Raw genomic sequence first — 22,427 nt, forward strand, 5'->3', positions numbered from 1 at the left:
GTGTCCAGGAATGGAATGACAATTCGCAACAATGGCGAAGGTGGGCGAAGGAAACACGTGATGCTAAGAGGGAGGGAGACGAAACAAAAAATTGGGATATGCGCCGCAGCCGAGGCTGGTGTGTCGGCCTCTAACTACCATTCAATGTTCCATGCTTCACATGGATTTAAACCACTTACTTGTGTGTAAAGGCAATAAGGTCAGCAGCTCGCCCTGATCCATCACAGACAACCACAGGCACAGGGGGAGAATCTGTAACATACTCCAGCACAGCCCTGACAGTGTTGGTCCCCCCTTCGATGACCAAGCACACGACAGGAGTACTACAGTGACTAGCTGGAAACAAAACAAATGTATTTTGTTAAGTAAGGAAGAATTCACATCTTTTTTGTAAGCTACTACAAAAAGTAACTTCAAACTTGCAAGTCAGCTGACTGATTAAAGATTAAACAGTACATTATCTTACATTGAGAATAACTGCAACTAAATCCTCTGTTCTAAGTAAGAATTATTTATTGTTAGAAAATGGGCATATGTTAAAATTAGTATTGTTAGAAACTCATGCAACAAAATACCATAATCTTTTCAACAGTAGTGGCGATTAGGTGGCAAAACTGGGAGGAGTAGGGGATGGGGCAAGGATAGTTTACTTTCTCTTGGTAGATAAGGATTAGTGTTAAGTGCAGGGATAAGGGGTGGCGGAGAGTTGCCCTTGCACCCCCCCCCCCCTTCTTGCGACCCTGGTTATCAATTTCACCTCGTTTCTTCTGGATTTGTAGTAATGTAATACAAGATGCATAGCACTATAGTATACATGTCTCTCAAAGCCATTAGAAAGATGGAGAAATCAACCATTTTAGTATAACAATACATGAAACCATGGGCGAGTGAAAATCAGGTTTATGATATCCTTGTAACAAGCCACTTTCTTTTAGGTACAACAAATTGTACAATCTTGCTTTGAATCCATACAATGTACAGTGTGTTTTTAAAGTCCAGCAGGATTCTAAAAACCTATAACTTTTAAAGAAATAGGTTTATTATAACGAAATATTATTTGTTACCCATAGGAAACTTTAGAAATAATGTTTTATGTGATTTAGTTAATCGCCAGATCTCCAGCTGGGCACCATTCACATCCAAACACTCTTCCAATCTCTGTTTGAATCTTAGATATTATGTTCTGACTGATCATCCAGAAAGTTGTAAATCACAACACTTATCTTGAACTTCAGTTAGTCAAAATATGTCTGTTTCTGTGCATACACCTGAGTCTTGACATGTCCCCACAGCCAGTAATTGGAAGGCATAAGGCCCGTGGTGACCTTGGAGGCTAAGGTGTGGGACATGCATAAAAAGTTGCACTTTTTAGAATCCTGCAGGATGTTTAAAACACGTATATTTGTACATGTATTTCATGCTATTCTGTTGTGTTTTTATCTTTTTAAGGTAAAATGATAATGTATCTATTGATTTCAATTAGTCAATTAGGGCCTCCCCCATGGCGCAGTGGTAGCGTCATTGCCTTGTAATCAAGGGGTCCCGGGTTCGATACCCGCTGGAGGCACAAGTGGTTCGGATCCCACTTTAAACTGTAGGTTCAGTCCCGATTAGCCTCACTGTGCATAAAGTGGACTTAAAACAGCAACTCAAACCAAACTCAATTAGTCAATTTTACTTACATGGATGTACTCGTTGATTCGATATGTATTTTTCAAGTCTTCTTCGCAGAATGATTTCAGCTCCATACCTCCCAGCAGTTCCGTTGTCCACCAACAAGAAGTAGGCATGGCGATTATTGAGCACAGCAAGTTTTGACCTAGAAATTTTATTAATTTATAAATTGTCTACAAATTGTCACATCTGCATTAAAATGTTTGTAAATTATTTGAAACTACAAGCCCAGATCTACTGCAAATCAATTTTACACTTTCCTCATAAGACCAAATATTTTAATCGAAAATTTGCCAGGGAAAATTATAGTTTGCTTACCTTGGAGATGAAATTGAATGATATGGGACATCCCTGTTGTGTCCAATGAGCTCGTGGTTGTTCTCAAGGATGCCCCAAGGAGCTATACCGATGCTGATGATACCTCCACTTCTTTGAGAGCGTTCCAGAAGAGCATCGCCAACATGGCGTGTAACACCTGGAAATTAATGGGAAATAGCACTTTATAGCTAATGAGAATGAGCATTAAAGAAAAGTTGAATATAGTGGAACCCCGATTTTACATTTTTCTGCATTATACATTCAATCTTGAAGGCCCCAACGTAGCAAAATGTTACAAAATTTTCCTCCATTTTACATTTCCCTGCATTTTAAGTTTTTTTCAGCTAGGTCCCTTGAAAAACGTGAAATCGAGGTTCCACTGTATAAGTAATGTTTCACATGAAAAATTCCGTAAGACTATATAAATATACTGTATATAAAAATACTGTAAAAATATATATTTCGTTAATAGTTTTGTGTGTACTTTTGGAAGTAATCTATTCCCAATTCTATGGAATATGGGAGATTATTAACAAACAAGCAAATAATGACAAACTTGGTCACTGAAAATATTTCGTAGACTAATAATAATAAGGAAATTAAAGAACATAAAATAACTACATCATATACTTGAGTTTTACCTAAAAATTTTCATTGTAAGTCCATATTTAGTGGGTTGTAAGGGTAAATTTAGTCAAAATGGTCATAATTTTGGCCATTGTGAAAAACTCATGGGGTATGTTGAGGAATTTTTTAAGGGAGTGTTGGGATGTGTGGAAAAATCACTGTTATAAATGCTACAACAATAATAGTGTGTTAAAATGAAACACACAAAGAGAACAAGAAACAACAAAAAGGAAAACCCTAAGTACATACACACACACACACACATGGAACACCATCCCTATCAGCTTTCCAGGACCAACTCAACCAATTCCGTTCCATAAAGTTCATCTGGACCCACTCCCCCAACCAGATCACATGTGGATGTGCACATCAAGGAGAACATCTGAAAACCTCAATCCACACAAAACCCACCAACCACATGCAATACCTGCACTTCTCCAGTTCCCACCTGTTCCACACCAAGAAAGCTATTCCATTCTCCATGGCCCTCAGGGGACAGTGCCTCAACACTTCACCCACCTCCCATCAAATTACAACCTCCACCTACACCAAGCTCTGGTCAACCGTGGATATCCCTCCACCCTGGTCACCAAACAAATATCCGGAGCTGCCTCACACAGCACCACCAAGGAACCTGCCACCAACTCGCCTGCACTCATCACCCAATATCACCCCGACTTCAATGCCCCCCCCCCCCCACAACCTCCAAAACATCCTGGTGCAACCATCCTAGGTGTAAAACCTGCCCATTCTCATCACCTCACACCCTCCAGGTGCAAAGGGCCACTGGCAAATTCACCCTCCACCCCAAAGGAACCTGCCACACCTCAAGCCTAATTTACATCCTCATCTGCAACATCTGTGGTGACTTTTACCTGGGGAAAACATCAACTGCCCTCAACCTCAGGATCAATAACCACTGCTCCTCCACCCACAACCTGGACTTCACTGTCGCTGTCCATACCAACCACCACAATATCCTTTTCAACGACTGCTTCCAGGTAGCGATCATCCATATCTTACCCCAATCAGCCAACACCTCAGTTCACAAAAGATGGGAGATGGCCTACATATCAGCCATGAGTGCAGCCACACCGCCTAGCCTGAAAAAGGCCACCCAGTAACTTCCCCACCCCAACAATCTCACCACCCACACCCAATCTCCCCCCTGCCCTCACCTCATCCCACCACTCACAGTTTTCGACAAGCCTGGTGACAGAATAGTGTTTCTTCTGTACTTCTACTTCTTTGATCAAGACCTGTCAACTCTTCAGGTCTCTAACTTCCGGTTCAGTCTTTTCTTTTTCAACTGATGATGCAGCTCATGTCTTCAAAAATTTGACTATTTCTACTGTATGGTGAGTGTTTCCTTTCTCCTTCTTTGCTATATATATAAACCTACATTATTCCAGAAGAAATAAATGTTTAAGAAAATGAGATAGACATAAAGAGTTTAAACAATGAGAAAATCTATGTTCAAAATGGATTTCAAATTGTCTAAGAAACAATTATCTACTCTTGGCCTTGCAATTTGCAAATAATTTGTTTATTGAAAATCATATTTTATCACTTGCCTTATAAGAACCAAAAAATATAATTCATTAAAAGGTATCAAAAAGTCATTTCCATAAGAAGTTGGAGAAAGATCCACCAGATGGGAAGAGTATTTGGCGATCGTGTGACAAACTTGTGAGCAGTGGTAGCTTTGTGTAGGAGCAAATTCCCTGGTCAGCCATCAGTGTCAGAGAAAACAGCTGATGTCCACAGAATAAAAAGAGGAGCACCTATCGACCACTTACATATATGGTGAGTGAACAAACTTTTAGGGTGTGTGAAGAAACTTTTTGTGTACACCTCCACCCCTTGTGTTTAATTTTTCTCTCTGTTTTGTGTAATGTGTGTAATAAACTTTTACAATCAGGGCACTAATTTTGATACATGATGTATATAAGTATATAAGCTAGTTCACTCTAATATACTTATGGTTCATTTTTCCATGTTGTGGTCGATTTCACAACCTGTCTTGTAGCTTCATCAAGCATGTACTGTGTGGAAAAATGAACCATACGTTTCTTACTCTCTGCATAACGGCCTAACAAATATCTACAGATACAATTTCTTAAAAACCAGTTATTAGAGAAAGGCATACAACCTTAAGAATCATTCGGACAAGAATCATAGGTGGCAGGGGCATCTGGAATCTAGGGTTGGGAATAGTGTGTGTGGAGCTTACCATGAGAGGTGCAATATTTACATAATCAAAAAGACATCATTTTTTACATACTTAATTATCTAATATCGCCGTATAAGAACCAGAGAGACATAATTCCAATTTATCAAATTTACACAAATCAGAAAATTGGAGATATGAGACTCAACCTTACTGCTAAGGACGAAAGAAAAGGAGATATTTAGATCTGACTTCAGATGAGTTTATTTAAACAAAATTTAAAACTGAATTTTTGGTTACCTTCCTCTGGTTCTCATACGTCAATATATAATATGCTAATACTGTATGTGCAAAATATAAATAATGAAAAGGGGCGGTAACATAATCACAAGATTTATTATGATTGTTACGTATGTAACTTTGTAACTAATTTTTATAGGCCTACTAACTGTACAAAACAAAAAAAAATCATATCTGGTTAAAATTGATTGTTTTTTAATGGTAGTTGGATAAATGAGACTGGAAGTACACTTTTGGCATGTCTATTGGGTTGGTGCGAATGAAATGTCCGGCCCAGGTGCGTCATTGCCAAAGACCAAAAAAATCAAAACTACAATACCTGGTTAATTAAAATAGTCGCCGTCTGCAGCCACACACTTTTGTCATCGCTCAGCCAACAATTGGATTCCATGGCGAAAGAAGTCTGGAGTCTGCGACGCAAAGATCTCCTCAACGGCATGTTGCACCGCCCGATCATCAGCGAAGGTCTTCCCTGTTAGGAAGTGATCGAGATGCCGGAAGTGATGGTAGTCAATGGAAGAGAGGTCGGGAGAATATGCTGGATGAGGAAGGGTTTCATATTGCAACTCATGGAGAGCCTGCACCGTCCTTTGCGCGACATGTGGGCGAGCATTGTCGAGCAACACGAGGACACCATGTCTGTGGACCATTGCTGGATGCTTGTGGAGAAGTTTGTGGTGCATTTCATGGAGTTCAGCACTGTAACAATTTGCATTGATGGTTTCACCTCGCCTGAGAAAGACATGATGGATCACACCCACCATAGACCACCATACCAGCAACAACACCTTCCGTGGGTAGAGAGGTGGTTTCGGAAACTGCCCTGTACGTTGATCACGATTCAACCGTTGTCCTGATCGTTTCTGATTGTCATAGCAGATCCATTTTTCATCTGAAGTGACAATCCGATGCAGGAAACCATCCAGGTTATTCCTTACACTCAGAATACTGCACACCTCAAGACGGCGAGTCTTGTTGACCGGTGTCAAATCATGTGGTACCCATGAGTCCAACTTTTTCACTTTACTGATCGCAGGGAGCCGCCAAACAACAGTGGTATGGTGTATGCCTAACTCGTCTGCAATGGCACGAACACTTTTTCTAGGGTCCGCTTCCACGGGGTTCCTGAGGAGCTCATCCGAACATGATGTTGTTCGATGGCCACTGGGTTCATTTTACATATATTTAGACAGCCTCCCCAACTTCTCCGATTTGCACCAAAATGGTGCCAAACGTTAGTGCATCGTTTGTGCACGAATGTGCACGCAAAAATTTCGTTTGTGCACAAGGGGAAATCCGAGATATTAACACCTTAACTTTTGGGGTCAGCCCCCCCACCATCTCCGATTTTCACTAAAATGGTGCCAAACGTTAGTGTATCGTTTGTGCACGAATGTGCACGCAAAAATTTCGTTTGTGCACAAGGGGAAATCCGAGATATTAACACCTTAACTTTTGGGGTCAGCCCCCCCACCTTCTACGATTTTCACTAAAATGGTGCCAAACGTTAGTGCATCGTTTGTACACGAATGTGCACGCAAAAATTTCGTTTGTGCACAAGGGGAAATCCGAGATATTAACACCTTAACTTTTGGGGTCAGCCCCCCCACCTTCTCCGATTTTCACCAAAATGGTGCCAAACGTTAGTGCATCGTTTGTGCACGAATGTGCACGCAAAAATTTCGTTTGTGCACAAGGGGAAATCCGAGATATTAACACCTTAACTTTTGGGGTCAGCCCCCCCACCTTCTCCGATTTTCACCAAAATGGTGCCAAACGTTAGTGCATCGTTTGTACACGAATGTGCACGCAAAAATTTCGTTTGTGCACAAGGGGAAATCCGAGATATTAACACCTTAACTTTTGGGGTCAGCCCCCCCACCTTCTCCGATTTTCACCAAAATGGTGCCAAACGTTAGTGCATCGTTTGTGCACGAATGTGCACGCAAAAATTTCGTTTGTGCACAAGGGGAAATCCGAGATATTAACACCTTAACTTTTGGGGTCAGCCCCCCCACCTTCTCCGATTTTCACCAAAATGGTGCCAAACGTTAGTGCATCGTTTGTACACGAATGTGCACGCAAAAATTTCGTTTGTGCACAAGGGGAAATCCGAGATATTAACACCTTAACTTTTGGAGTCAGCCCCCCCACCTTCTCCGATTTTCACCAAAATGGTGCCAAACGTTAGTGCATCGTTTGTGCACGAATGTGCACGCAAAAATTTCGTTTGTGCACAAGGGGAAATCCGAGATATTAACACCTTAACTTTTGGGGTCAGCCCCCCCACCTTCTCCGATTTTCACCAAAATGGTGCCAAACGTTAGTGTATCGTTTGTGCACGAATGTGCACGCAAAAATTTCGTTTGTGCACAAGGGGAAATCCGAGATATTAGCACCTTAACTTTTGGGGTCAGCTCCTTCACCTTTGTGTTTGTGGGGGCGAGGGATGAATGACTTATTTGAATTCCTCCTGGTTAATATTCTTTATTCTACCAAGCTAAAGGTCCGGGGTTCGATCCCCGGTCGGTTCAAATCTCGAAACATTTCTAACGTTGGAAGCGGCCCCGGCGACCACCCAGCATCGAATGACTTAGGTACCAGGGGGTATAGCGGTCAGGGGCGTGATGCTGATCACATCATCCCTAGTCACGACCGGTCAAGAAAGTGAGGTGTTACCCCCACATCCCCTATAGCTACGCCTTCATGGCGTGGTGCTAAGCACAAGGCGGCACTTTACCTTTTTTCTTCTTTTTAATATTCTTTATAACTGTGATTTGTAAGTTAACCTATATTGTTTATTTGTTCTATGCGACCTGTTTTGCAGCTACAGGGGACGAATGGAACGGTTGTCGATGTAAGGTGAGCTCAGACCGAGTAAAAAGATAATTTATATAAGATAGTGTCGATCACTTTGTCTTAGAGCCACTTGATTTTCTTTTGCGCATTATTTTAATAATTTGCAAAGTAGATGAAAGGAAAATCTTGTTTCTTTTGCTCCTGAAGCAGCTGTTTCGTAAGACACCTGTATGCCTAATAACTCCACACCACGGTATCAGTTCTTGATACACACGGTGATTCAAAAGTCCGGTGCAGAAAGCGAAAAATGTAAGGACGGAAAACGTGTCGTTCGGAAATATATTGTTTTCAGTCTAAAGCAGTGGCGGCGATTAGGGGGTTGAGGGGTGCAATTGACTTCCGCCACATTTTGCCACCTTTGCCCCCGCACTATGTTAAACCTTATCTAAAAAGGGAAATATACTGTCTTTGCCCCCCAGTTTTGTCATCTTGTACCCCGGTTTTGGAACCCAGTCTCCACCACTCGTCTAAAGTGATTGAATTTTCAACTTTGGTTCAGCGTGGAGGTTGTATATTTGTACGAGTTTTAATGGAAGCAGAAAATGTCATGTTGCCACATGCTTCGTTCGAAATACCGTGCATCGTCGCAGTAGCGTTCTGGATAAATTAAGAATTGGTGACGATTATTATGGGCAAAGTTAAAAATTAATCAACGTGATTACTTGAACTGTTACACGCGCAGATCCTCCACCCCTCCTCCCTGCACCACCGCTATTAGAAAAGGTGGAGTGTGTTTCATGTTGTAATTTTACGAATGTCTGTGGCGTCAACTTTTAGTTTTGCATGACGTCGTCTGTCTTTCTCTGCGATTAAGCAGACACTTATGGAGTCAGCCATTTATCACGGGTGTACCCATATTATCACTTGTGCGTGTTTAGTCTTTTCTAGTGTACGAGGGAAGTGGAGGGGGATGCACGTGTCACATGTTTATTTCTCACTTTTTACAGTGCCTATGCTTATTGTCAATAATTATTAATTTAGCCAGTACAGTATATTGCAATAAATATGATATTCTGGACAAAGCACTTGGCAAAAAAGTGAAATAAAAGTAAAGTGCCCCCTCCTGTGTTTTTCACGACGCCGTGAAGACGTATAGGGGGTGTGGATCACGGTCGAACGTGGGGGTGATGTCATCAGCATCACGCCCCTAGCTGCCTTTACCCTACAGAGTTCCCTCCACTTTACACGACGCTGGGTGGGCACCGGAGCCCCTTGAACAGGTGGAAAAGAATCCTGCCTCTCCCCGTCGGGGATCGAACACGCGACTATCGCATGGTAGTTAGATGCCATAACACCTGAGCTACAGTGGTGAAAATAAAGCACGTGGCAAAATTGTATTTTGGACTACCATTGAGACTCATAGCATTGTACAGCTCAATTGTGAAATGTTTAAATTCAAGCACTTCATATTTAATCCAGCATATTTTCAACAAATTTACACTTTCAATTTTTCACTGTACTAATAACAGAGTTGGCCTAAAGGACCGTTTTAATCACTTAAAAGATCGGTTGCGAAGCTAAATTAGTTCAAGGGTTAGCTGCGGCTCTATAAAAGCGGCAGTCCTCTACGTAAACCGCAAGTTTTCAAAAAAGGCTATTTCCAAGATTAATATGCGTAATGTCTTGAATATTACCACATACAATAAACTGTTTTAACTTCGAACATTTGAGAGGTTTTGCGTACTCCCGTCTCCGTCTTTGGTCTCGTCGTCGTAACTGATATGTACAGCTTTTTGAATGGGGCTAGCATTGTTTGCTAAAGAGTAAACAATATAATGTTTGGAAGTGGTTTGGTTAACCAGGCACTATCCCTGTGATCGGCCATACGCCGAGAATTCACCGCACCTTTGAATTTGGACCGACATGTTTGTGTCGGCAAAACTTTGAAGTGTGAAAATAATCACATCAATTTTCGGTGTATTATGTGACTTACACATCCGGTGTTAATATCTCTGATTTCCCCTTGTGCACAAACGAAATTTTTGCGTGCACATTCGTGCACAAACGATACACTAACGTTTGGCACCATTTTAGTGAAAATCAGAGACGGTGGGGGGCTGGAATTGAGACAGCCCCCCCAAATTGACTTGCTAATTTTGGTGTTTCCGTTTGTGCACAAACGAAATTTTTGCGTGCACATTCGTGCACAAACCATGCACTAACGTTTGGCACCATTTTGGTGCAAATCGGAGAAGGTGGGGGGGGCTGACCCCAAAAGTTAAGGTGTTAATATCTCGGATTTCCCCTTGTGCACAAACGAAATTTTTGCGTGCACATTCGTGTACAAACGATGCACTAACATTTGGCACCATTTTGGTGCAAATCGGAGAAGGTGGGGGGGCTGACCCCAAAAGTTAAGGTGTTAATATCTCGGATTTCCCCTTGTGCACAAACGAAATTTTTGCGTGCACATTCGTGTACAAACGATGCACTAACATTTGGCACCATTTTGGTGCAAATCGGAGAAGGTGGGGGGCTGACCCCAAAAGTTAAGGTGTTAATATCTCGGATTTCCACTTGTGCACAAACGGAATTTTTGCGTGCACATTCGTGCACAAACGATGCACTAACGTTTGGCACCATTTTGGTACAAATCGGAGAAGGTTGGGGGGCTGACCCCAAAAGTTAAGGTGTTAATATCTCGGATTTCCCCTTGTGCACAAACGAAATTTTTGCGTGCACATTCATGCACAAACGATGCACTAACGTTTGGCACCATTTTGGTGCAAATCGGAGAAGGTGGGGGGGCTGACCCCAAATGTTAAGGTGTTAATATCTCGGATTTCCCCTTGTGCACAAACGAAATTTTTGCGTGCACATTCGTGCACAAACGATGCACTAACGTTTGGCACCATTTTAGTGAAAATCAGAGACGGTGGGGGGGCTGGCATTTAGACAGCCCCCCCAAATTAACTTGCTAATTTTGGTGTTTTCCGTTTATGCACAAACGAAATTTTTGCGTGCACGTTCGTGCACAAACGATGCACTAACGTTTGGCACCAGTTTGGTGCAAATCGGAGAAGGTGGGGGGGCTGTCTAAATATATGTGAAATTTTTGCGTGCACATTCGTGCACAAACGATGCACTAACGTTTGGCACCATTTTAGTGAAAATCAGAGACGGTGGGGGGGCTGGCATTTAGACAGCACCCCCAAATTAACTTGCTAATTTTGGTGTTTTCCGTTTGTGCACAAACGAAATTTTTGCGTGCACATTCGTGCACAAACGATGCACTAACGTTTGGCACCATTTTGGTGCAAATCGGAGAAGGTGGGGGGGGGGGGGGGCTGTCTAAATATATGTGTTCATTTTGCAATGCTGTGTCACCGGAACGCAATTTGACAAACCGGCGGCGAATGGTGCGTTCATTTACCATTCCTAGCCCAAATGCACTGTTAGTGTCTTTGGCGGCTTGCTGAGCAGAATGTCCAAGTTTGAATTCGTAAAGACAAATCACTCGCAATTGTGTGTTCTGCATGGTGCACTTTCAGATGACCCTGTTTAGCAACATACTGCCTCCTGACTGTCTGGGTGCTCCAGCCTGTTTGCTGGACGTATACAGAGTTTATGACGTTAGACCTGTGACCTCAGTCAATACCTGTGTTGTGTGGTTGAGCTGAGTTTCCGACCAGACGTCAAAGCAGACATTTCATTCGCACCAACCCAATATTAACATTAAAAGCTGCATTATGTACTATAAAAATGCTTTCATATATACTGTATACGGTGGTCCAAAAAAGATTTTACAACTTTGAAGTGTATAGAAATGTAAGAAAACTTGCAGAACTGGCTGTGGTGTCATTTTGTAAGGAAATATATCAAGTTTGACTAGCGTTGTGGAATAGTACTGAATTCTGCCACCACAAGCGCCAGTGGCAGTTCCATTAAAAATGGCTGCTTTTACAAGTCAAGAGCGAGCTTGCTGAGACCATTGTGCAATGGAACTTCCATACCCGCTATGGAAAAGATCTTCCCAGTAGGCTTACCATTTACTATTGGCATCAGTGTTTTGTTCTGTTTCACATAACAAATCCCCAGGATATCCACATGTTTCCGATGCTATTGTTGAGCAAGTGAGGGAAAGCTTTGTTAGTGACTACCTACAAAGTCAACCCAGCATGCATCTCATGAGACCGGGATTCCACACATGACAATCTGGAGAATTTGTTACTAACTTGGCAGCTATCTTGAAATCTGCCATTTTAAGAATCTCAAGAAGTCATGTGACATGAAAATGGGCTAAAATTTCATGAGAAAATGGTGGTATGATTAATTTCAATGCAACTTATGCCACATGAATCCCAAATGTTTTTCTTTACACATGGCTTGATTAACAATGATGTTATTCAAAGAAAATGGTGGATTTCAAGATGGCTGCCAAGTTGGTAACATACCCTAACAAATGCATCCTCTTTCTATATTGCCATCTTGCATTCAAGGGGTATGGGCCAGGCAAAATACCCAAGTCTAATGTGACAAAGATCCTCATCAGATACTTTTCCTTCTAGTTCTGGAAATTACTGATCAGAAAACTTGAGGAAATATTGAAAGACATTTGCATACTCACAGTTGATGGTACTTTACATTTTTGTAACTCACTTACCCGTATTTGTTCCACCAGTAAAGATCCAAGCACCAGTTGTTTTTGCAGCTTTCAGAAGTCCTTTCCTTAGAACCTTCTTTAGTTTTGGTTGAAGTTCGAAGTTTGGCTTTCCTCCCTGAACAGTGATTAACAATTTTGGAAGCTCTAGATTCCACTCGCGAGTGAATAGCTGCAGAATAAGTTCAGGTCGTGTGTCATATGCAAGCCGAACATACTGTGAAAAAAAAGATAAACATTGGAAAAGGAAGAAAGAATTTCAAAATTTTCACTATAAATCAATCAAAATATAAATAAATTTCAATAAAACATAAACAAGAATACTTTCTTATATTATTAGAACATTCTGTTATCTATCATGACTGTAGAGGGTAGGCCCTCATTCTATTAGGTAAGTTTTCAAAGTACTGAAGAAGAAGCATCAGGAAATAAAATATAAATAACCATTTACTTTCAGGGAATTTAATGTAAGCGGTGGTGGCAGTGGTTGCCCCCTCTCCCTTCCTAACTTTTTGCCACTTTTGTCCGAGCACTATGCTAAACATTATGTACCAATGGAATGTAAGCTGTCCTTGCACCCCCCCATTTTGGGACTTTGCCCCTCCAATTTTGGAACCCAATCGTCACCACTGAGTGTAAGTCTTAAATGAACATAGGGATGTAAGGGGTGATCTTCCACGTAGTACACCCTGGACTGCATTTTGCAGACAAACGAGGCTCTGGCGACTGGCCCTATGGCCAGTATAATTCTGTGTGTTGTCCTGTTTTTTGTCCTTATGTGTGCTGAGTGCCCGTTTACAGTCTCAGCCTTTAACGGAAGTCAGAATATTTTAAGATTTTAGTTACGCAACGTTAGAGTTGTTATTTGTAACGGTAAGGGGCTGGACCCCGTATAATGTGATGGGTGCAAAATAGCTAAAGTGCTGATGCAACCAAAATTTTAAAATCAAACTAAAAAAAATTAAATTAAATAAAGAGAATAGTGAAAAAAAAAAGTTGTGTGTTTTTGTGTGGACTTGAATACGTGGGCAAATCAAAAAGTAAGTTACACCCGAGCCATGTTCCTGTACTAAAAAAGAGATAAATAATCACGTTTGGTGGCAACACTGTCCGGAGTGTATTCTCCCCATACCAAAAGCAGCCATGCTGCAGCTGCTTTAATATGAGAATAGTCACCCTATGAGTATGGTGCATCGTATTGAGGTGACGTCCAAAATTAAGGTGCGCTCTGTTGTCAGACTTTTGTGGACACGTAGGCGTAATCACAGTGAAATCCATCGCCAAATTGTCGAGGTGTACGGCGAGAATTTAATGTCACACCCCATTATCAGGAAATGGTGCCAGATATTTGAAGAGGAAAGAACAAACTTGAAAGACGAACAGTGTGTTGGGCAGCCTGCAACTGTGAACACTCTCAACAAAACTGAGCATGTGAATGCAATCATCCTTGCTACCCGCCACGTGAAAATTAAAAGAGATTGCAAGTAAACTGAACATATCCTACGATAGTATGTCTATGCTGATTCATCACCAGTTGGTTGTATTGTAAACTGTGCTCCCACTGGGTGCCGCGATTGTTAACCGATAAAAACAAAAGTCAACTCAATTGAAATTGGATGGAATTTTTACACACATGAAATAAAAAAAACTGGTCACACATTTCAAAAAGTGCTTGGAATACTTTGGTGACTATGTCGAAAAAAGTTAAATGTTCATACATTTTTGTACAATAATTATTTTCTTTGTAATGTGTTTTGTTTGTTTTATACAGGGGGTTGTAACTTACTTTTTGATTTACCCTAGTAATTAATATCATGTGATATTATATATTTAGATGAAGTAAACTACAAAAACGTGGTGTTTAATGATTTGTATCAGGGTTGTTCAAGGTCCTGGAATTTTAAATTAATTCCATTATGGTCCAGAAGAGAAAATCAGCAAGTATAATTGGGTTCTGCTCTGCAAATAATCTTTTTTTCTGGATCAATTTAAATATGGTCCAGGAACCTTCTTTCCGGATCAATTCAAATATGGTGCAGGAACATTTTTTCCAGATCAATTTAAATATGGTCAAGGAACCATTTTTTCCGATCAATTAAATATGGTCAAGGAACCGGTATAGGTGTAGTATGTCCCCACATTTAATCACGGCAGTATGTATCCACATTCTCGACATACGAAAATCGGAAGGACTGATCCTTTCTTTATTTTACTTTCACGTAGGTAAGGCTAGGTTAGGTTCGGTTAGGTTAGGTTAGTAGTGTTCACTGGTGATAACTTTTCTGTCATGTTTTGGAAGTCTCTTAATCATGTTCTTTGCAAACATTTTCATCATTCTTCTAAAAGTCCTGATTCAGTCAGTTTTCTGATTTGCAGTGTTCACTGAACACTCCTAACCTAACCTATGTGCAAGTAAAATAAAGAAAACATACAAAAATGAAGAAATTCCTACCTATTCATATGTGGAGACATACTACACTTATTGTCTTTCTTCTTCTTCCAATGTGGAGACATACTACACCTATACCCCAGGAATCTATTTTCCAGATCAATTTAAATCCGGTCCAAGTTCGATATTGAAAAATGAAACAATATGCAACTTGGACCGAATTTAAATTGTGCAAGAAAAAAGGTTCTTATCCTGTTGCAGAACCCATTAGAATTTATGGTTTCCTGGACCTTTAACAGCCCTGATTTGTACAATTTTAAGATTAGAAAACAGCACTGTACCACTGACATGGACGTCCACAGGATTTTTTCCAGGGAGGGGCAAGGAAGGTATTTTCTTTCCAGGGGGGCAAACAAGTCACATTCCCCCCCCAAATAATGTTGTTCCCTAAAAAAACATTGCTTAAATTTGAATTTATGGTGTTCATGCAATAATTAACACATATTATTATATGGCTAAAATAAAATTTTATGTGTGAAATACATAATTTTTGGCTGACTTTAATTTTCCAGGGGGGGCCATGCCCCCCCCCCTTGCCCCCCCCTTCCGGACGCTCATGACCACTGAGTAGGCTATCATTATCATCAATAATCCGAAATGTGAATACTGCAATTAATAAATAAACGAGGCATTGATCGGAGTCTAATATATAGGATCAGTGGCGGCGATTATGGAGGGGCGAGGGGTGCAGTTACCCCCCACTTTTTGCCACCTTTGTCCCCCGCACTACGCTAAAACTTATCTAAAGTAATACGTCTCAAGGCCTGCTGCAAGTTAACATGAAACTTTGAAAGTTAACATGAAACTTGCAGCGGCAGCTGGTGGGTCCGAATAAGGTAAAGAACTAGTATGAAAAAATGATGTATTAGAGAAAACTAAATTAATTTTTACACATACTTATTACAAAACAGGGTTTCTAATGAGTGTGTGTAACTATTCATCTAATTTTCTGTATTACATCATTTTTTCCACTAGCCCTTCACCTAATTTGGACCTATTGCCTGCAGCAGGATATAGGTAGAGGTGGAAATCCAAATATCCCACCTCACAGACCCTATTATCCCTGGCAGTCACATTTTTAACCAATATTGACAATTAGTTCTAAATCTAAGCACAAATGGGACATAAAACTGACAGTAGCTACTTTTTGATAAAAGAGTAACATATTAATATATGCAAAAACTGTTTGTCTAAAAGTTCCATTCCTTCATTCTATGTACACAAAGCATATAAGAACTATATTTTGTAATTCTTATGCACAGATCAAAGAAACCAAAGAGAATCCCATTCTCTTTGAAAGAAACCGTGCGCGGTTTTGCATTCTTGTTTCATTTATGAGCAATTCTTCTTTGATTAATGAGCAATTCTACATGATCAAAGTTTTAAACTTTGGGCGCGTTCCGAAAGTCGCACGAGTTTAACGCGTTAAACGAGTTATGGTAACTAGCCGTCCCATAAGTGCTTCCGTGCGTTTCGTGAGGTTCATTATGCTGTCCAAAAAGTTGCATTCCGTGCGTCTCGTGAAAGAACGAAATTCACCAAATGCACGAGCCAGGAGGCTGGTTTGTTCTGTGAGAATCGTCTGCTACCTGCAGACAACGCGAGTGCTTGTGCCTTCAAATTACACTAGTTCGGGAATTGTATTATAATTTTAACAGAGAGCGATATGAAGCAACATGCACAAGACGAGTGTGGCTCAACTGTTCTTACAATGTGATTAGAATGAGTAACAGTGTTCACAGTAGAATTTATTTCTGCCAGAAGGAAATGTATTCCTCAGGACGCCATGCGGAGACTCAAAACGCTGCGCCTGCGCTTTCGTCTAGAGCGTCCCATGAGTCTGTAAAATAACTAGTTTCACCAGGTTCACGAGGCCAGTTACTTTCGTTCGATTCGTTCGTTTTATATGACTTTCGAAACGCACCCATATTCATTCTATCTTGGCCAGTGGCGGCTGCTTAGTATAGTGGAACCACGAGCAAAACAACCTGCGCAGACCAGCGAGTCATGTGCACCGTACCCCCGCGAGTAGGGGAGGGGGAGAGTTGACCATGCTACGTTATGGACGTATATTTAGACAGCCCCCCCACCTTCTCCGATTTGCACCAAAATGGTGCCAAACGTTAGTGCATCGTTTGTGCACGAATGTGCACGCAAAAATTTCGTTTGTGCACAAACGGAAAACACCAAAATTAGCAAGTCAATTTGGGGGGGCTGTCTAAATGCCAGCCCCCCCACCGTCTCTGATTTTCACTAAAATGGTGCCAAACGTTAGTGCATCGTTTGTGCACGAATGTGCACGCAAAAATTTCGTTTGTGCACAAGGGGAAATCCGAGATATTAACACCTTAACTTTTGGGGTCAGCCCCCCCACTTTCTCCGATTTTCACTAAAATGGTGCCAAACGTTAGTGCATCGTTTGTGCACGCAAAAATTTCGTTTGTGCACAACGGGAAATCCGAGATATTAACACCTTAACTTTTGGGGTCAGCCCCCCCACCTTCTCCGATTTTCACTAAAATGGTGCCAAACGTTAGTGCATCGTTTGTGCACGAATGTGCACGCAAAAATTTCGTTTGTGCACAACGGGAAATCCGAGATATTAACACCTTAACTTTTGGGGTCAGCCCCTTCACCTTTGTGTTTGTGGGGGCGAGGGATGAATGACTTATTTAAATTCCTCCTGGTTAATATTCTTTATTCTACCAAGCTAAAGGTCCCGGGTTTGATCCCCGGTCGGTTCAAATCTCGAAACGTTTCTAACGTTGGAAGCCGCCCCGACGACCACCCAGCATCGAATGACTTAGGTACCAGGGGGAAACCCTGGGGGTATAGCGGTCAGGGGCGTGTTGCTGATCACATCATCCCTAGTCACTACCGGTCAAGAAAGTGAGGTGTTACCCCTACACCCCCTATAGCTACGCCTTCATGGCGTGGTGCTAAGCACAAGGCGGCACTTTACCTTTTTTTCTTCTTTTTAATATTCTTTATAACTGTGATTTGTAAGTTAACCTATATTGTTTATTTGTTCTATGCGACCTGTTTTGCAGCTACAGGGGACGAATGGAACGGTTGTCGATGTAAGGTGAGCTCAGACCGAGTAAAAAGATAATTTATATAAGATAGTGTCGATCACTTTGTCTTAGAGCCACTTGATTTTCTTTTGCGCATTATTTTAATAATTTGCAAAGTAGATGAAAGGAAAATCTTGTTTCTTTTGCTCCTGAAGCAGCTGTTTCGTAAGACACCTGTATGCCTAATAACTCCACACCACGGTATCAGTTCTTGATACACACGGTGATTCAAAAGTCCGGTGCAGAAAGCGAAAAATGTAAGGACGGAAAACGTGTCGTTCGGAAATATATTGTTTTCAGTCTAAAGCAGTGGCGGCGATTAGGGGGTTGAGGGGTGCAATTGACTTCCGCCACATTTTGCCACCTTTGCCCCCGCACTATGCTAAACCTTATCTAAAAAGGGAAATATACTGTCTTTGCCCCCCAGTTTTGTCATCTTGTATCCCGGTTTTGGAATCCAGTCTCCACCACTCGTCTAAAGTGATTGAATTTTCAACTTTGGTTCACCGTGGAGGTTGTATGTTTGTACGAGTTTTAATGGAAGCAGAAAATGCCATGTTGCCACATGCTTCGTTCGAAATACCGTGCATCGTCGCAGTAGCGTACTGGATAAATTAAGAATTGGTGACGATTATTATGGGCAAAGTTAAAAATTAAACAACGTGATTACTTGAACTGTTACACGCGCAGATCCTCCACCCCTCCTCCCTGCACCACCGCTATTAGAAAAGGTGGAGTGTGTTTCATGTTGTAATTTTACGAATGCCTGTGGCGTCAAATTTTAGTTTTGCATGACGTCGTATGTCTTTCTCTGCGATTAAGCAGACACTTATGGAGTCAGCCATTTATCACGGGTGTACCCATATTATCACTTGTGCGTGTTTAGTCTTTTCTAGCGTACGAAGGAAGTGGAGGGGGATGCACGTGTCACATGCTTATTTCTCACTTTTTACAGTGCCTGTGCTTATTGTCAATAATTATTAATTTAGCCAGTACAGTATATTGCAATAAATATGATATTCTGGACAAAGCACGTGGCAAAAAAGTGAAATAAAAGTAAAGTGCCCCTCCTGTGTTTTTCACGACGCCGTGAAGACGTATAGGGGGTGTGGATCACGGTCGAATGTGATCAATGTGTTGGTCACTATGGATCATACTGAATTCTCTCCTTAGAATAGCTATTTAGTTATATGATGATTACGCCAGGAGAAGACTTACTTCAAGAGATCATCAGCTGTGAATTGCCAAGTTCTTGTTTATAGCATATAATCTGAAGATAGAGAAACAAGGATAGAAACTTGCATATTTTCATTTTCTTGATGCATATCATTTTTTTTTATTTTGAACTAAATTCTTCAGAAATAGTAATCAATAAAAAGTTTTAATGTAAATTATAAGTGTATTGTATTTACAAATTAAATCTGGTATATAAAAATATGAATCAAGTAGTTAAGGAAAATGTGCTAATTGAAACATAGGCACATATTATGTATAAAACACAATTCAATATTACAATTTTAAGTTAATTGATCATTTATTATTGTTGTTAAAGACGAATAAAATTTATTACATTGATGCAGTGAATTTCTCGTTTCTTGTTAGTGTATCTCATTAAGAAATCTTTCATATCATTCTTCCAGTCATCATCATTATAAAATTATTTCATATTATACTTGCAGTTTGCAAACTAAGTAATGTCAATATATCACACTAGATTTGATATATTTTTTTTATAACGGCATACGCATATACCTGTGAGTAGATGCAATATTTATGCTACTAAACAAGTAGAAGAATTCTAGGATTATCAGTTTCATCTAGAGTGATCTAGCATGCTAACTGATATGAGTACAGGTTCAATCAAGCAGGAAAATGTATTACTTGCTGGAAGTATGGATATGTAGGTGTACACATGGATAGACGTCATTATTGAAATTGATTTTTCATATTTTTTCCGTAAAGGAAAAAATGATTTAGTGTATTTTACTTCTCTCTTAAGACACTTTCGGCTAATAGAAGGGGATGAGTGATGATATGATGAAACTGATAAATGGACACTCCCAAGAGCCCATGCCCAAGCCAGGATTCGAACCGTAGACCCCTGTAGTCTATCCATGTTCTAACCACTCCAACACTGGGCCCGGCGTAAGAGAAAAGATATCGTGGTACAGTAGCGAAGCGTAGTCTTACGAAGGAGGCAAGCAATGTTTCAGTACAACACAACATGTAGTACAATGGCACGCCAAGAGGGGGATTAAAGGTTTATAGCCTCATTGGCCCGGTCGCTGGATTTGTCAAAATATCATAATAAAGTGACGGTTCTAAAAATAAACCATATGATCCTCAAACGTCACATTTACTTTCAAAATTCCAGGTAACGTTATTCGTATGGTAGTAAACGTCTTACATATGCGAACTTTCCGCATACGACTAAAGGGGTACGTATTTTCTTATTTATATATTAGTACTTTTATTTGTTCATAATTTTTTAATGTGGACAAACGGTGACCAAACGGATTTAGGTAAAATAACTCATTTATTTAATTTACACTGCGTGATTGTAATTTAGGATTTGTGGGCACCCTAAAAATCGCATTCGGAGTCAAACATTAAAATAAAAAGTTAAACACAAACTTTAAAAAATCCATTTCAAACAAAAGAAACACATGCATAGACGATGTACTCACCACAAAGAATTCCAAACTCCTTTGCATATATAGGAAATTTCCCGCTATCGAACAATTCAACAAATCTTAGGGCTTCAAGGTTCTCAAAACGTGAAGACACTCCCATGCTCTTTCCACAACTGGAAAGCATCCACGCAAGATCACTTTGAAAATCTCTGAAACGACCGAAATTGATACCAACCTATTTCCTTAATTTTAACCCTCATGAGAAAGGAAAGATATATCAGTATGGAGATAGAAATTAAGCGGTGGAATCAGAATCATTACAGCAGAAAGAGTATATACATAATATTTAAGTAATAAAGTGTCATACAGAGGCGGGGCCGGGGGAGGGTTGCCCCCCCTTTGGCCCAGTATTCCTAAGAAAAGGAAAGTCAAAGGCAGGAAAAGATGACAAAATGAGGAGACTACTACAAAAAATCCTGGGAGCACCACTTGTGTCATAATAATAAAACTTAAAACATGTTCTTGTGTTCATATTGTGTACAATGTATACGATTTAATTGTGCTGTGTAAATATCAGTAGAGAGTTCTTTTTAGATAGCTTTATTTTCACCCCAAGTTTTATTCAAAAGCAGTCAATTTATTGAATGTAGTTGTAAAATTTGTGAAAAGCTCACTTGAATTACTGTGTAAATAATTTGGCAGTTGCAAACACTGGTGCGGTCAACACTTTTGACGTAATTTGAGCTGGACCGAGCTGGACACAGGCTGCAGACCAAGGTTCGTCGAATCTTCCCTCCCTCCCTGCGGAAACTCTGGGGTGCAGACATCTCACTTCCTGGAAACACAAACCCCCGCCCTTTACCATCTCGCCCGAACTCCCAATATCCATTTTTTTACGCGTTTTACAATTCGCGAAATCTAAAATAAATTGTAATATAAAATGATATATATATATATGGAATTTAGAACAATGATAATAACTTATTTTAGTTATTTTATGACTAAGAAATATTTTTATATTCCCGATCTTATTTACGTGTTCATGAAGACAAATATTCTTTACTCCTAGTTTTTGGTGGCAATACTATATCCTTCTGCTTTCGGTTGAGCTCGGCTATTTTCGGGAATAACGCAAGCTCAGCAAGCAGAGCTTTTGGTATAAGCGTTGTGGACGGGTTCCACTCGAATTTCAAGCTTCGCCATGTGACTCCTTCGGGTGCGTTATTTTCCCGCAGAGCAGCCGCAAGCATTGAGGCTGGTGCTTGCTACAGAGCTGCTGAGGGAGTTTGCGGCCGTAATTTTTCGCTAAATCGAGTGCGATGGAAACGAAATAAGGCTAAAACATTAAGTACATTAAATGATATTCGAATAGTGCAAGCAGTACTTGCATTGCTTGTACTATATCTTCGCCTCTGTCGTGGTACAGTGTACCAAGAATATAACCGTGCAAATTGTCCATAACCATCTTCATTAATTTTTATCTTATATCTTATGTGATTTTAAGCAATGAATTATTGTGTGTGCTCGTGCAGAAGTTGTCAACAGTTTCTTTGGACTTTTTTTTAAACTTCTTGAAGCTCTTATTGCCTCGAATAAATTGCACCAAAATGGTGATGGACAATTTTTACGGTAATACATATGAATCCCATTGCACATGTATTCCATATCGCACACATGAGATAGAATAGATGTACGCAAATTCACAAACGATGCACGAACGTTT

General features: G+C 40.5%; 1 protein-coding gene across 3 annotated transcripts in view; it reads right to left on the reverse strand.

Moving 5' to 3' along the window:
* Positions 1-22,427, reverse strand: part of Trpm (transient receptor potential cation channel, subfamily M) — a 587,782-nt gene that overhangs the window by 126,830 nt on the left and 438,525 nt on the right. For 2 of the 3 annotated variants that reach the window (XM_083130635.1, XM_083130634.1), the window contains exons 5-8: positions 12,552-12,765; positions 1,993-2,149; positions 1,683-1,819; positions 180-336 (exon numbers count right to left, since the gene is read on the reverse strand). In XM_083130635.1, coding sequence (XP_082986761.1) covers positions 180-336; positions 1,683-1,819; positions 1,993-2,149; positions 12,552-12,765 — 665 coding nt within the window. Of the gene's footprint in view, positions 1-179; positions 337-1,682; positions 1,820-1,992; positions 2,150-12,551; positions 12,766-16,141; positions 16,200-22,427 lie in introns of those variants that run through there. The other variant, XM_083130636.1, reaches the window with a different exon arrangement.

The sequence above is a fragment of the Lepisma saccharinum genome, chromosome 11, assembly GCF_977018435.1.
Source record: "Lepisma saccharinum chromosome 11, izLepSacc3.1, whole genome shotgun sequence".
In the NCBI taxonomy this organism is placed as follows: domain Eukaryota; kingdom Metazoa; phylum Arthropoda; class Insecta; order Zygentoma; family Lepismatidae; genus Lepisma; species Lepisma saccharinum.